At 43.8% G+C, this 14,288-nt stretch overlaps 2 protein-coding genes and 1 long non-coding RNA gene across 3 annotated transcripts in view; 2 read left to right on the top strand and 1 right to left on the bottom strand.

Annotated features, from left to right (window-relative positions):
• The window catches only part of kiaa0232 (KIAA0232 ortholog), a 140,419-nt gene extending 132,915 nt beyond the window's left edge, over positions 1–7,504 (top strand). The window contains exon 9 of the mRNA XM_055643104.1: positions 6,605–7,504. Within this exon, the coding sequence (XP_055499079.1) occupies positions 6,605–6,664 (60 nt within the window). The 3' untranslated portion in view covers positions 6,665–7,504. The remainder of the gene's footprint in view (positions 1–6,604) is intronic.
• On the bottom strand, positions 3,167–14,283 carry LOC129701755 (uncharacterized). Its single transcript, XR_008724262.1, has 3 exons — positions 11,396–14,283; positions 10,490–10,578; positions 3,167–6,131 (listed from the first exon to the last, which is right to left on the bottom strand). It is a non-coding gene; the product is annotated as an uncharacterized LOC129701755 (long non-coding RNA).
• The window catches only part of LOC129701728 (TBC1 domain family member 14-like), a 110,491-nt gene continuing 107,057 nt past the window's right edge, over positions 10,855–14,288 (top strand). The window contains exon 1 of the mRNA XM_055643116.1: positions 10,855–11,204. Within this exon, the coding sequence (XP_055499091.1) occupies positions 11,009–11,204 (196 nt within the window). The 5' untranslated portion in view covers positions 10,855–11,008. The remainder of the gene's footprint in view (positions 11,205–14,288) is intronic.

The following is a 14,288-nucleotide window of genomic DNA, read 5'->3' on the forward strand; positions in this document are numbered from 1 at the left end:
AATGTCTGGCACCAACCCCAATTTTGCCCTCAACTGCTTTTATTTTGTCTAGATGCAGTTGCAGTTTGGAGGACTGAATTTCAAATGGTGCTCAGGACCCAGCAAGTTCCAACATTTCACAGGATGAATATTGGGCGTTGTTAAAATCAACACAACAATACTGCTCTACAATTATGTGTGGTTATGTTCCAAGTTGCAAAAGTCTGAACAGTGTTGTGCCACACATTTGCAACATTGTGTAAGATTCTACCATCAAAAATCGCCTTGTTATTTCCTGTTACTTTATATTTTTCTTAATAATGGTTTTAAAATGTGCCCATTTTGTGCCTTTTAATGTGTGGAGTAGATAAGACTCAGTTGCAATTTAATCTTATAATATCTAATCTTATTATTTGCAATGCCCCTGTTGCACAAAGGGGAAGCAACAAAGAAGTAAGAAAAAAGTGGTATTGTAAGGCGTTCGGAAGCCGCGGTCACGTGACTCGGGAGGGGCTGTTGTTTTTGCGCGGTTTTTCCCTTGCGCGCGTTAGTTCAGCGCTGACCACCGTTGTGGGCAGACGTGTCTGATAAGCCTGTATGCTGCAACTTGAACTTTTGAATAAAGATCTGTTGAAAACTCCAGTAGTCGTTTCTCAGACCACTAAGTTGGTGACCCCGACCTGTCTAGCCGTCGTTAGACAAGAAGAATTATGCAGGAAGAGAATGCTCCCGCAGAATCGGCCAGCACGAGGCAGGGCTCACCAGCCTTCAAACTGCCAGCCTTTTGGCCTGATCAAACTCGGGTGTGGTTCGCCCATGTGGAGGCACAGTTTCATCTACACCGTATCGACCACAACGACACTATGTATTTTCATGTGGTAGGAGAATTACCACAGGACTGTGCCTCGAGGCTGTTGCCCTATATCAGAGACCCTCCGTCCAGCGGCAAGTACGAAGGGTTGAAGGCCCTGTTATTTCACGCTTACGGTCTACCCGTAGAGACAGGGCGGCAAGGCTGCTACATATGGACTACATCGGCAACCGAAGGCCATCGACGATCATGGCAAAGATGTTGGCACTGATGGACGGGCACCGCCCTTTTTTAAACAGGCGTTCATAGGGCAGATGCCCGACGAAGTACAGCTAATGCTAGCGGGAGCGAATTTCAGCGACCCGCAGCGGCTCGCGGAAAGAGCCGATGAACTGTGGGCGCACAGACGGCGGGACGTTTATGCCGTCGCCCACCCCCCGGTCACACAATGGGTGCAGCCGAGCCGACATCAAGAAGAAGAGACCCAGCCCAGCGTCGAAGAGGAACCGCCGCTGCCAGTGGTCTATGGTGTTACTACCACCAACGATACGGACCCGAAGCCCGAAGATGTCGGAGTCCTTGTTCGTTTCCGGGAAATGCCCTGGGCGATCGTCCATAGAGGCGAACGTGATCGGCCCCAACGTAGGCCTCTTCGTCCGCGATCGCCTTTCCGGTCACCGTTTCCTGGTGGACTAATGCTAGTATCCTGCCTTCAAGCGCCCGAGACGTTCATGCTGGAAAGGTGGGACACGTCCTCTTGGCCGTCAACAGGAGCAATATTCGCACCTACGGTACGCGGACAGTGAATCTAAATTTCGACTCCCACCAGTGCAGGTGGAAGTTTATCATTGCTGACATCGCCCAACCGATCCTGGGCGCCGATTTCTTGCGAGCGTTCTCCCTGTTAGTCGATGTGCGAGGTGGTCGTATGGTCCCTGTCGGACCCATGCCCTGCCAAGCAGCGCAACCCATCAACGCCCCTACAGCAACTCGTCAAGGTAGCAGGGATCCAGCAACCTTTCGCAGCCCTGCTCGCTGACTTCCCAGGGTTGCTCACGCCCCGGTTCGACGGGGCCACGCCCCGTCATGGCGTGGTCCACCACATTACCACAGAGGGACCACCGGTACACGCCCGCGCGTGCCGTCTCCCGCCCGATAAACTGCGCATCGCACGAGACGAGTTCCAACTTATGGAGGACATGGGGATTGTCCGGTGGCCGGATAGCCCTTTGGCTTCCCCATTGCACATGGTGCCCAAAGCGTCCGGGGACTGGAGACCTTGCGGTGATTACAGGTGTTTGAAAGCAGTAACTACAACCGATTGGTATCCAGTCCCGTTTGTTCTGAATGAGTTGCGATGAAGTAAAGTCGGAAGTAGATGGGAAGCTGAAGACAAAAATATTTGTTCATGGAATGGGAATGTTGCTGTCAAAGCCAACATTTATTTCCTACCCTTGTCATCTTTTTGCAAAAATATTCTTTATTTGTAAAAATTTTTTTTTTAGATAGTACAATGTAACATCACAGTGAAACCATGTCAATCTTATTATTAAATATATAATATTTTTCAGCATGACATCAGTTTCTCTTTCACATTCCATGAGTGAAAATTGCCAGTAATTTCATACCTTCAAGACCCTCGCTGTGCTATGACTTATGTATATTAAACTGTAGAAACAATGAACTGCAGATGCTGGTTTACACAAAAGGACGTTGACTGGAGTGATTCAGCAAGTCAGGCCACATCTCTGGAGAACTTCAATAGATGACATTTTGGGTCAGGACCCTTCTTCAGACTGTTAACCTGTTATTATTAAACTATATTAAACTGTTTCCTTTCTCTAGCAGCTGCTGTAGGTTTCAGTAAATCTACATATTTTCTTGGACCTTGAGATGTGCCAAGTTTGACGTAGACTGGAAGGAGTTTTTCATCAAACTTATAATCTTCCAGCAGTAATCAGAGAACAGTATAGCACAGGAACAGGCTTTTCGACACACATGACCCTGCCAAGCAAGATGCCAAGATAAACTAATTTCCTCTGTCTGTATATGATCCATATCCCCGCATATCGAAGTTTGTGTCATTGTGTGACCCGGGGAACAGCTGCACATGGAGCACATTGTCCCTGTATTAGGCAACTGTTGGAGGTGTCCACTTCTGCCCATAATTACGAGGATTTGCCAGGACTCGAGGGCCTGCGCTATAGAGAGAGGGAGAGGTTGGGCAACCTAGAACTTTATTTCTTGGAGCACAGGAGACAGAGGGATGATTTTATAAAGGTGTATAAAAGCATGAGGGAGATAGATAGGGGTTGTTTGGTAATCCAGAGTAGGAAATGAGGAAACAGAACATAAATTTAAGGTGAGAGGGGAAAATGTAGTCGGAACCGGAGGGGCAACTTTTTCACACAACACGGAGCTGCCAGGGCAGGTTGTTGATGCAGATCTTATAACAACATTTCAAAGACATTTATATAGGAAAGGTATGAATATAGGCAGATGGGACTGAAAAGCCCTTTCTGTGCTACCTGACTATGACTCTAATGGTGAGTTGCTGGCGTTGGCACCGCAAAGACACCAGTTGATACCTACTGGAAATGTCCTCCCTGTTACTGGTAGCCCAGACCATTAACTTCAAAAGGCCTGAGCAACTTGCTGTCACTTCCAAAAATCGGACTCTCATTTCATCATGAATGTCCGTTCATGTAGCAAAATGAAGCAACAACGGAGTGTGTTGCAATTGTTCCAGAATATGGTCCAATGTATGGAATAATATCTTTATTTCCAGAGTGGTATTGTACATAACACAAACAAAATCATTAGATGCATGCCTGAAGTGAATAGTGCATGTTGGGGCCCAAAACATTTTTTTATGTGGAAGGATTTTACTTGAAAATTATTTCCAACAAAATGTCTGAGTAAACTCAAAATTAGATCAGTTTGAGGGAATAATATAAGATGCTATACAAACCAGTTTCCGGGCAGTATCTCCTTCATATTTTTGAATGCAGTTACCAATATGAACATCCAAACCTATTTACACCCTTTTATTATTATAATCCCTGGAGAAATATTTCCTTTATGCACATGATAGAGCAAAATCATAAACATGTTTACGAAGACACAATTGAGATGTTGGTGCACCAAATACAAAACAAGATGTTGCCATTGGGACAAGACAATGAACTTCCAATAATATGGAGCGGCACGGTGGCGCAGCGGTAGAGTTGCTGCTTTACAGCAATGACAGCGCCAGAGACCCAGGTTCTATCCTGGCTACGGTACCTGTCTGTACGGTGTTTGTGCGTTCTTGTGACCGCATGGGTCTTCTCCTAGATCTTCGGGTTTCTCCCACACTCCAAAGACATACAGGTTTGAAGGTTAATTGGCTTGGAATAAGTGCAAAAATTGTCCCAAGTGTTGGATAGTATTAATGAGCGGGGATCATAACGTCATAAGTGATAAGAGCAGAATTAGGCCATTCAAGTCTACTCTGCCATTCAATCATGGCTGATCTATCTCTCCCTCCTAACCCCATACCATACTCCATCTTCTCCCCATTATCCCTGACACCTGTGATTGCTGGTCAGTGCGGACTCGGTGGGTCAAAAGTCCTGTTTCCACACTGTATCTCTAAACTAAACTAATACTTGGAGACTCTTCTTAAGTATGATGGTGTTTAAAATTAATTTTTTCCTTTTATTTGAAGCTGCATTGGGATCCTTGAGATATTTGTGGATTAAAGGATTTGACAGTGCAGAGGGAACAGCTCTTCCGGTTGTAGATATCGAACAAAAGGGTGTAACCTTAAGTGGAGTTCAGCAAATCCTCACATTGGAAATCTGACCTATTCCCCCAAAAGGTTGTTAAGACTAATGAAAAATAACAATACTGTGATTGTTGAGAGGGTAGAGTATGGATGGGTTACAGAACTAAAGTATGTAGATATAGTTAAGGTACAGGGCAGCCATAATTCAACTGCAAGGGAGAACTGGACTCAACCGCCTTGGTTTAATTTAATCCCATGATCTGGTGTAACTGCGCTATTTGGTTTGTGAAGTATCTGCTTTGCTTCCTTTCTAAATCAATGCAGATTCATATATAATCCTTCAAATTTTTGGAACTTTAAATGTTGAAGAATCAAAAGTCTGTCACATTCCTCAAATATTGCAACGCATTGTTGAATAGTTGCTGTGTGCCGATCGTATTCAGTGGCCTAAATGTTAAGTTTTAAGAAACCCTTGCTACAGAAGCGCCACAATAATTCAAAGCTTCTTGCCAGGGGGATATGTACATAACCTGTCTGTATCCAAATTATTACCTTTTTCCAGCAAAATTCAACTTTATCCATTCAAATAAATATGTGCAAGAATTGCAATTGGATGCCCAATATCAATAATAGAAAGAATATCAAATAAATAGTTATTTCCTTATTTGGAAGTAACAAAACAATGAATATGCTCATAGATAATAGCATTTCCTCTTAGTCCTCACAAGATAGTTAGAATGATGGTAGGGTCACTCTCTTTTAGAGTTATAATTGCTGGAGACATTCAAGTTGAAACCCATTGTGTTGGGTCAATAAGAACATTTTAGAATTCCTTGAATAATTATTTTGATTTCTGATATAAACATAGGCACAATGAGACAAAATTGTCCCTATGTTAGGCTTGGGAAGGAGTACTATTTCACATATTGTAAACCTCCTGAATAAATGCTTCTGCAAGAGTTTGCTGTGCATCTCTAATTCATATTCACAGCAGACACTTTGGCATTGACCATTATTGTGAAGCATGGGAGTAATACAGAGCTAAGTCAGCACAATCTGAGTTCAACTGGGCAATCATTCAACTTTGACAATTGGTCTTAGCGCCCTCCTGCATGGGTAAATAGAAAAGGGAGTTATGGAGAAAAGGGGGTTGGGCAATAACATTGGAAAATAATTGGCATCAAATCTGGAAATTAAAATGTTAAAACCAAGATTGCTAACCAGCCAAACTTTGTATCAAAAGAGATTGTTTAATTATTCATATCAAACACATCAAATATATTTTCACCAAATAAACAATTGGAACATTTTAACACTGACACGATTCATTTGAAGTACTTTCTCAAATTTCTGAGCTCAACATGCAACTTTAAAATAATGCAAGTCTTTATTTGATTGATATTTTGCTTGCTTTGCACATACAGTATGTGCACATTGACTTCACATTCTATCCTTCAAGGGCAGGAAGCTCAGGGGCACCACGATCTCTTCGTTAGTTTCTGTTGCAATGCGATGAGCTAAAAATGAACGCTCGTATATGCTAATTTTTAGTTCACACATAATGCAATACATCTGCAACAACAAAAAAAATCAACAAACCTTGCATTAATATTAACTCTAAACTGCAAAGAAAAGAACATAAAACAAAACTTTACATAAAATGTAAAGTGTCAGCCACATTGCTTGTATTTTGTTTCTATTTTGGGGGTATACCTTGCATTTACCCCACTTTCCTATTTTGTATAAAACATTGAAGCCAGCTGATCTTTTCCAGTGTTCCTCGTGTACAGGAAGGCTGAAGCTGGGAGCATTTTTTGTAGTTTTCTGGCCTAACTGTTCAATTGTTCATCTCTCCCCTCGGGGAAATCAATATCCTGACACTGATTACTGCAGCATTAGAACGGGAAATGTTTAGAAATGGCTGCATGGGTTGAGACAATTCAGCACTTCAAACTTGTTCTGCTGTTTAATTAAATTGTGGCTCATTTGTAACTTAACTCCATGTACCTGTCTTTGTTACTTACCATCTAATCTTCTTTCCTCAGAAAAATTGCATCACGACTTTTTGCCAAATTTCAAATGAACTAGCCTCAACAACCTTTTGAAGAAAGGGAGTTTCAGATTTCAATGGTCCTTTGTGTGAAGAATGGACCCTCAAATTTAAGTTTACCTGAGCCACAAGCCAGAGCAAAGAGCATCCATCAATCAGTCTGTTTGATCATCTTAATCACTTCAATTAGAACATCCTTTTCAGCCCAGTTCAAAGAAATACCCAGCCAACAAATCTATTCTATAATTGGAACCTTTTAAAAAAGCAAAATGTATCCAATTCATACAATGGGATTTACCAAGGATCCCACAGCACAGCATATTGCAGTGATGTTTTCTTTACAACAAACAGTAATGTACTCAGCAGGTCAGGCAGCATCTATGGAGGGAATGGACAGGCAACATCTGTTCAGCCTGAAGAAGGATTCCAACCCAAGACATCGCCTGCCCATTCCTCCAGAGATACTGCTTGGCTCACTGAGTTCCTCCAGCATTTTGTGTTTTGCTCAAGATTCCAGCATCTGCAGTTTATTGTGTGTTCCTGTTTAACCTGGTGTAAAACTAGCTCAAATTCACACAGCAGTAGTGGCCGATTCGGAAGTCCAAGCCGCTGAGAATGTTCTTCCGTTCCGACATCGGAGTTCCATCATCCCGGCGAGAGAGCCTGAACATCGGGCCGCCCGTAGCGGCAACTGCGGGGGGGCTCGGGAGGCCACGACCACGGGTGAACAACAAACAGGAGGATGACTGAACTTTGGTGCCTTCCCTCACTGTGGGAAACTTTGATTCCGCTGTGTGGGGATGTTTATGTTAAAGTTTATCGTGTGCTGTGTTCTTTTTTTATTCGTATGGCCGTATGATGACCACAAATTTCACTGTACCAATTGGTGCATTTGACAATAAATGTCTCTTGAATCTTGATCCAGAAATGTAAAGTTAAAACTAATCACCACTGCAACTGATAGCATATAAAACTCTACAAAATGTAATATGTAAATTCTACAAGAAACTACTTAAGGATTATTTGGTATGAAATAATATCAATATACAAAACATACCATGCACTGACAGTCTTTTTTTATATATGGGCCATTTTACACACATTTTAAATTCTTAACAGTAGTTGTAACTTCAACATACCAGTAATTCTAACGAGTTGGAAAATAACTTATTCTAGTGATCAAACAAATGATTTAATCCAGTCCATACAGGGTGATCAGGCCTGCCCACCATTTCCTTTCGTTGTTAAGGTTTACCCCATCACCCCTGTACTTTGTGATAATACGAAGCATAATATCTGAAAGAATTGTTGGAGACCAATTCCCTCTCTTTGGGATTGTCATGTTTATTCTCTCACTATCATCCAGGATCTAAACAGTACATCCAACTGTGGCAGACTTCACCTGCACCTCTTTCAATCTGGTCACCTGCTTTTGGGGAATTCCTTACACTGCAGAAACCAAGCGCAGATTAGACGGCAGTTTTGCAGAGGACTTGCACTATTTGCAATGACCGCCTACGTATGATGTTTACTCTCCTTCCCACTCCTACACTCCTGTTATATCAGCCTTCTCCATTCCTGTGGAGAGTCCAAATGCAATTTGGAAGCTCAGATTCTGTTTGGTTTAGCTTCCAACCCAATATTATTGAATGATCATTGAAATTTCCAATTTTAGGTAACCCACATCCCCAGTGTTCGCCCACACACACCGTGCATCTAGGTTTCCTCACCCGCTATTCACTGTTTCCATATCCTCCCACGCCCCACCTGCCCAACTACTTCCATCAGACCATTAATCCCCACCCCTCAACTCATCAGGATCCACCCATCACCAACCAGTTGATTGGCTTGGTATAAGTGTAAATTGTCCCTAGTGTGTGTAGGACAGTGTGTGTGGAGATCACTGGTCGGTATGGACTCGGTGGGCTGAAGGGCCTGTTTCTGCACTGTAACTCTAAACTAAACTATGTCCAAGTAAATAAAAGGAAGAAGGGTCTTGACCCGAAATGTCACCCATTCCTTTTCTCCAGAGATGTTGCCTGACCTGCTAAGATACTCCGGCTTTTGTGTGTCTATCTTCCATTGTAGGCAGTTGGTAATAGTGCATATTAATAGCTTTGCTCAAGACCCGAGTAACTAAGTATAAACAGTGTCCCTCCATCTTGGATATTACTCAAATTGAACTGGTCCAAGCAGTCAGTGTTGCTCGTGAGACTAGAATATCTTGTTTCGCCAGATCAGCTGGTGTTTCTTTCGTGTACTATGCTTTAAATCACTGGTGTCACTGCAAGACATATGCTGCACCAGATCAACTGGAAGCACTGCATCATGAATTCATGAAACATGATATTGTCTAACTCTATCACCAGGCACCTGAGGATATTTCTCTATTAAATGGAATTCACTATTCTGTGGTGGAAACCTTTACTCGAATGTTGAAAAATTATAATTTAGTTATCACCACTGTTGCAATGAGATCTTTCTTGCTCTCTCTACCCCTTTATGCTACGACTTGACACAAAATGCAGGAGTAACTCAGTGGGCCAGGCAGCATCCCTGGAGAACATGGATAGGTGACATTTTGAGTCACGAATGTCTCAAAACATCAGCTATCCATGTTGCTGCCTGACCCACTGAGTTACTCCAGTAGTTAGTATCTTTCCTTGGCAAATCAGAATCTGCAGTTTCTTGTTTCTGCTGTGAGTTGACCTTGTCAAAAGTGTATTAGAGCATTAATCTGCCTGTGATCTAATGAGGAACAAATTTGGGTGACTAACAAAGTACCTCTTTCCATGAATGGTGTAGCAATTATTGCCAAGAGTTATTTTCAGTTAAAGCTCCCCAGTCATAAATAATTGCAATTGCAGCTTGCCCTATGACCTCGGGTTCTGCACTGGGCCTCCCCTGCTACCCTGAACATATAATGTTTAGTTCACTTCCTTGCTCCCACCTGGTATCTGCTTCAATTACTTGGTACATGTTTTAATGTTACAGAATGATAATTTTGAATCGCTTTCCAGGTGGTCAAACACGATTTCTATTATTACACTTGTGTTCACTTCAATTGAATAAAGTTTCAAGCAGAAAGACATTTTCAAGAGAATTACATATTTGCAAAGAGGTAGAATCTGGGTGAGGAATAAAAAACGTTTTAAATTTCTAACACCTGTTCTCTATTCCTATGACGTTCCAATAGAGCAGTTTTTTTGTTTGTTTGTTTGTTTGATTTTTTTTTTCCTCAGCATTTTCTGATTCAATAGACTATTTGGAACTGATTTAGCAGCTAAGATGTGAGTCAATCCTTCAAGTGCATTCTCCATGGAAATATGTGAGAATTAACCTACAAAGCTGCATGTCTTTGGGATGTGGAAAACCAGAGTATCTGGAGGAAACCCACATGGTCCCAGGGGGAATGTGCAAACTCCAAAAATGTAGCATCTGAGGTCAAGATCGAATTCACATCAGCTCTACCAGCTGTGTGTTGTTGGAAATTTTGAAATTTGAGAGAATATTGGAAATATCCAGCAGGTGGACAACAACTGTTGTGAGCGATGATCTGAATTGATGCTAGAGGCTACCTCTGACACAAAACTGGACAGGTGTAACAAACTGGACGACATCATCAAAGACCCAACGGGTCCCAGTTGGTTTAGTAATGACAATAAAAATGCTCTTATGTGGGAAGGAACTGCAGATGCTGGTTTACAACGAAGATAGACACAACATGCTGGAGTAACTCAGCGGGACAGGCAGCATCTCTGGAGAGAAGGCATGGGTGATGTTTCGGGTCGAGACCCTTCTTCAGTGATGTCAGGGAGAGGGAAACTAGAGATGTGGAAAGGTTCAGAACAGATCAGTGCCGGCACTAGTGCTGCCTCACCCGCTGAGTTACTGCAGCCTTTTGTGTTTGTCCACAGAAACTGTTGCTCTGTTGCATCACCGCTTTCATTGGTTTGCCCTGGAGGTTTCCTGCAGTATTCAACAAAGTAAAGGTTAGTATGATATGCAAACGTCACCCATTCCTTCTCTCCAGAGACGCTGCCTGTCCCGCTCACTGAGTTACTCCAGCATTCTGTGTCCGTCTGGGCCGTTCACCAGCGTCACCACGCAGTGCGCCTGCGCCGATCTATCCATTGCTCCGGTCTGAAGGGATCGATGACCCCGACGCTCGATTGATCACGCTGTCCACGTGACGTCAACAAGGCTTCAACATGGCGGCGGCCGCGACGACGAGGACGTGGAGGAGGCGACGGGGAGAGAAGCAGCAACTCGTCCCGGTCCCAGTCCCGGTCCGCACCGGCACCGCGGCCCCCAGCTGAGCGCAGCCCGACCGACCCGACCCAACCCCCGCATCAGGGACCGACCGACCGACCGCAGCGCCGCTCGCACCGGCCCGGCCATGGAAGGCCCCTCCCGCCACCCAGCGGGACCCGGCCGAGCCGCGCCCGACGCAGACCGACCTCATGACGACCAAAGCGACGACCCCGGACCCGGCCTCAGCCCCGGACCCGGACCCGGCCTCAGCCCCGGACCCGGCCTCAGCCCCGGACCCACCCCCTCCCGCTGCCTCCGGTTCCTCGCCGAGGCTCCTGAAGGTGAGTCCCGAGCCCCGGCCCGGGGAGTGACCGCCCGCCCGCCCGCAATGCCGCTGCCGCCCCTCCCGGTCCACGGCGCTTCTCCGGCCCGGTCCAACACTCCCCTCCCCGTTCACGCCTCCTGGTCGCGCCGCCCAACCGCTCCTCTACATTTCCTCCCCTTCACTGACTCTTCGACCCTTCACTTCCACCTTTATTGCCCTTCCGGGCCTCCGCTTCCCATTCGGATTCTCTTCTTCCACCTCTACAGCTCCCCCTCCCCCTCTCTTCCACCTCTATTGCCCCCTCCGGACCCTCTCTCCATTCCAGTCCCTCTCTACCAGCAACCAGTTCAGTCTCCCATGGTCATCTCCATCTCCGATGACACCCCCTTCGGCTGTTCGGTGACCATCCCCCTTTCCTCACAGTCTGCCTTCTCAGTAAACGGCCTATAATCTGCCTCTTTCACTTATGTATGTCATAAGTAGATAAAAGAAGGGTTAGAGCTGATGTGGTTAAAATTGGTCGTTTGTAGTGATGAAAGATATTTGGAATGTTCTGCTACTTTGTTCTTCAGTGAGTCAGAATATAATTAATAAACCTGTTTACATTATCGTTTAGTTCATTTTCATGCGTATCGAGCTACTGTGAAAAGTACTTTTGTTGTGTTCCATCTAGCCCGTAGAAAGACTATACATGGTTATAATCAAGTCATCCACAGTTACAAATACAAGAGAAAGGTAATAATGTTTAGTGCAAGATGAAGTCCAGTAAAGTCTGATTAAAAAATAGTGCAAGGTCTCCAATGAGATAGATCGTATTACAGAGCCACTTTGTTGTTGTTGATAGGATGGTTCAGTTGCCTGATAACGGCTGGGAAGAAACTTTTCCTAAATCTGAGGTATGTGTTTTCACATTTTACCTCTTGGAGAAGAGGGAGTCTCCCAGATGAGCGTCTTTGATTATGCTGTTGACATTGCTGAGGCAGTGTGAGGTATAAATGAAGTCCATGGAAGGAACATTGGTTTGTGTGATGGTCTGGGCTGCGTCCACGATTCGCTTCAATTTCTTGTGGTCTTGGATGGAGTTATTCCCAAGCCCTGTTGTAATGCAACCCAATAAAATGCTTCCTACAGAGCATCTGTAGAAGTTTGTGAGAGTTGCCAGAGACATGCCAAAGTGCCTAAGACTTCTAAGGAAGTGAGACATCGGTGTACTTTCTTGGCCATTGCTTCGATATGGCTGCTCCAGGACAAGTTGCGGGTAATAGTCACTCCTAGGATCTTGAAGCCATCAACCATCTCCGCTTCGGTGCTGCCAATGTATGCTGGCTCGCTTCCTGAAGTTGATCACAATCTCCTTTGTCTTGCTGATAGCTGTAACGCCTGTCCCTATACCTCCTCCCTCGCCACCATTCAAGGACCCCAGCAGTCCTTCAGGTGAGACAGAGGTTCACGTACACCTCATCTAACCTGATCTACTGCGTTTGAAGTTACAGAACTCTTTTTATAACCCCTTCCCATACTACCCTTTCCATTCAGGGCCTCCCCCATTGCAAGAGTGAGGCTATACTCAAACTGGAGGAACAACACCTCGTATTCCACTTGGGCAGTTTACAACTCGATTCAATGGGATGACCATTGAATTCAACAATATTAAGTAACCTCTAAAAATCGCCCCTTCCGCCCAAACATCCACCAGGCCACTCACCCCCTATTTCTCCCCTCAACCTCTGCCCACATGTACTCCTTGGGCTTCACAATTCATAACTCTTCTATCCTTTTGTCTCACACATTCTGTCTTTGCATGTCTGGCATTTGCCCTACCATATGTCTATCAAAAAGCCCCCTTGCCTTATCTTCTCTCACAGCCTTCTGCTAAGCCATCTCCCTTACAATTAGTGTGAAGAAAAGTCCCAGCCTGAAAGTCACCTATCCATGTTCTTTAGAAAAGCTGTCTGATTTGAGTTACTCCAACATTTTGTGTACTTTCTTCCAGAACTTTGCCTTTTGCATGCCATGGTGTTCCCATGCAGTTGTTGTCCTTATCCTTTTTTGTTAGCACAGGCCACGGGTTTTGGGGCTGCCCGTTGGAGTAGCTTAGCATGTACTTGCGTGTATTTTATAGATGATGCAGTCGTGACGTTAGGGTGCTGGATAGAGTGCCAGTCAAGCAAACTACCTTGTTCCTAGTTTCTTGTGTGTTATGTGTTTGTGCAGGAAGGAACTGCAGATGCTGGTTTAAAACGAAGATGGACACAAAATGCTGGAGTAACTCAGCAGGGCAGGCAGCATCTCTGGCGAGAAGGAATGGGTGACCCTTCTTCAGACTAGTGAGGGGGAAAAGGAAATTAGAGATATAGACAGTGATGTAGATAGATATAGAGCAAATGAAATGTGTGTTATTGCAGCTATATTAATCAAGGCAATAGTTAATATTCCCTCATTTTTTAATTGCACATTTTAGATGGTAGAAAGGTTTTGAGTGTCAAGGTGTGAGTCATTTGACAGAAACTCTCCTTATTTCATTTATGTTTCTGGAGAAAGATGATCCCAGGATGTTGAATCTAATTAAATTCAACCATTATATAGATATAAACACTCGTACTGCTTTGTTATGTATTGATTACACAGAGGGGTTTGATATATTGAAATATCTTGCATTGAGAGGATAGTGGTGAACATTACTTTATCATGGTAAAGTAATTAATTTCTCTAATGTGGTGTATTTGAAAGTGATGAAACAATGATACTGGATTTTTACTCCCATGAAACATTTTTTTATTTTTGAACTATTAATTTTTTCACTCGACAAACATTTTTTATCTTGCTATCTTGGCACATAATTTACAGTCTAGTAAGCTGAAATCATAAATATATTTGATAAATAATCCCTGAAGAGAGAATCTTGCTTTGTTTGTCTTTGTAGGTCTTTACTTTTGGATTTCCTTGTTGTAGTGTTGGTGGAGAATTATAATCTCCATGCATTAACAGTAAGCAGGTAGTGTGAATGTACTTTGGGATATCTCTTAGCCCACTGTTAAGCATAGTGGATCAGCATTTCTTATTAACATGTGGCAAGTTTATATTTATTATAAAAAAAAAA

This window comes from Leucoraja erinacea, chromosome 1, assembly GCF_028641065.1.
Source record: "Leucoraja erinacea ecotype New England chromosome 1, Leri_hhj_1, whole genome shotgun sequence".
In the NCBI taxonomy this organism is placed as follows: Eukaryota; Metazoa; Chordata; class Chondrichthyes; order Rajiformes; family Rajidae; genus Leucoraja; species Leucoraja erinaceus.